Below are 1,986 nucleotides of genomic sequence, written 5' to 3'. Positions count from 1 at the left end.
TCTACCACTTGAGCCACAGCACCACTTCCGGCTTTTTTCTTTTTGCTTATGTGGTGCTGAGGAATCGAACCCAGGGCCTCAGGCATGCAAGGCACGCGCTCTACCACTGAGCCATCTTCCCAGCCCCTTGAGCCACAATTTCAATGCTGACTTTCTGCCAGTTAGTTGGAGATTAAAAGCCTCATCTTTCCTGCCTGGGCTTGGCTTTGAACCTTGACCCTTAGATCTCAGCATCCTGAAAAGCTAGGTTATCCTGGGACTCATTCATTCTTATGGAAGAAATATATGCTCTTGGCTTAGTGTCTCAAGGCAATAAAATGCCCCACTCTTTACAATTTCACCAGAACATCACGTGTTTTCACTTTGCTGGCCTCAAGCTAGCAGCCAAAGCTCTGTGGCCAACAGCTGTCCAAAGTCTACAGCCCTGCCCAGACACTGCAGGGGGCAACAGGCGGCAATGGAGGGGGGCGGGGGTTCACTCACCGGACAGTGGGTCTTTGCCAATCATCAAAACATTGGGCAAATTCATTACGATCAGCTGCTGGAGAACTTCCTGCAGAGACAATGGGGGAAGACATCGTTAAGAAAGAGGAAACGTGAGTAAAAAACTTTTAGGCAGATTTCAGTTAATCAGGACTGAATATGCTGGTTCTAAATGGTAACCAGGAAGACATTCAATAATAGGCTGCCCCATTTTAAGTCCCATGTCTCGTACTTCTGCCTTGATCTGTTGTTAGGTTAGGTTAGGTTATGCAGAGAGACTTCGAGAAAAAGATGACCATCATGCTTGCATATTTCTTTTGAAGAGATAACTCCTTAATTAGTATTTTTTCCTTATTTATTTTTTTATGATATGGCTTGTTCCATTGAGGTAAAATAGGGTATGAAAATGTCAATGCTGCTACCAAGCCTCTGGAGCCTGAAGATTCAGGATCTCAGGTTAGACGGGGCTGTCATACAAGTTGTAGATGAGAAGACTTGGCCTTGACGTAAGTGACCTCCTGGGAGAAGAGATCCATCAGGTACCACAACCTGAAAATTGGGGTGGCCTGCTACAGAGACCCATAATTTACTTCTCTCAGGCCTGTCTCAGGCTGGGCCTAGCCAGTCTCCTTATCAAAAGATACTAATTTTACAGGAAAAAAGAAAAAAAGGCAACCAGCTTTTACTCTCTTATGACTATAATCCTAGTTACTCAGGAGGCTAAGATCAGAGGATCATGATTTGAAGTCCGCATGGGCAGACAAATTCAATTAACCAGCAAAAAGCTGGAAGGGGAGTGTGGCTCAACTTGTAGAGCTTAAGCCTTGAGAAAAAAGAAAAGAGACCAAGCAAGAGTATGAGGCATTGAATTCAAGCCCCAGTTATGGCACAAAAAGAGGAGGGGGGCAGAGGGGAAGCAGAGTGGGTTTAAGTGTTCTAAAAACGGTGTAATGGCGATCCTTCACCAAGGCTGTCCTGCCCCTTTTTACACGTGTTCCTGCTGAGACACTGTCAGGAGTCCCTGCACGACACCACCGGCAGTGGCTCTACACGCAGCAGGCTGCCCTTCACACTGGGGAAGACCCAGATCAGAACACACTGTGCTAATCTCAGAATGGAAGCCTTCAGAACAGGGAGAACAGGGTGAGGACGGGGGTACAGCAGGGATCCCTGAGAGGCCTGCCCCTTCAAAGAACACAGTGGCTCAGGAGACTGAGAGCTGAGGATCGAGGTTCAAATCCAGCCTGGGCAGTAAAGTCCGTGAGATGCTTGTCTCTAATTAACCATTAGAAAGCCAGAAGTGGCACTGTGGCTTAAGGTGGTAAAGCATTAGACTTGAGCAAAAGGAGCTCAGGGACAGCACCAACACCCTGAGTTCAAGCCCCATGACCATCATCAACAACAAAAAAAACAGAGGTAATGACTTCCATTTTTCTTTTTTTGGGTCCGGTCATGGGGCCTGAACTCTGGGCCTGGGCGCTGTCCCTCAGCTCTTCAGCTCAA

General features: G+C 47.2%; 1 protein-coding gene across 1 annotated transcript in view; it reads right to left on the bottom strand.

Moving 5' to 3' along the window:
• Ccdc88c (coiled-coil domain containing 88C) overlaps window positions 1-1,986 on the bottom strand; it is a 125,553-nt gene that overhangs the window by 72,638 nt on the left and 50,929 nt on the right. The window contains exon 3 of the mRNA XM_013016487.1: window positions 484-553. Within this exon, the coding sequence (XP_012871941.1) occupies window positions 484-553 (70 nt within the window). The remainder of the gene's footprint in view (window positions 1-483; window positions 554-1,986) is intronic.

The sequence above is a fragment of the Dipodomys ordii genome, unplaced genomic scaffold (genome assembly GCF_000151885.1).
Source record: "Dipodomys ordii isolate 6190 unplaced genomic scaffold, Dord_2.0 Scaffold2, whole genome shotgun sequence".
Classification (NCBI taxonomy): Eukaryota; Metazoa; Chordata; class Mammalia; order Rodentia; family Heteromyidae; genus Dipodomys; species Dipodomys ordii.
Note: the sequence above shows the minus strand (reverse complement) of the source record. Positions and strands in the feature narration are given on the sequence as shown.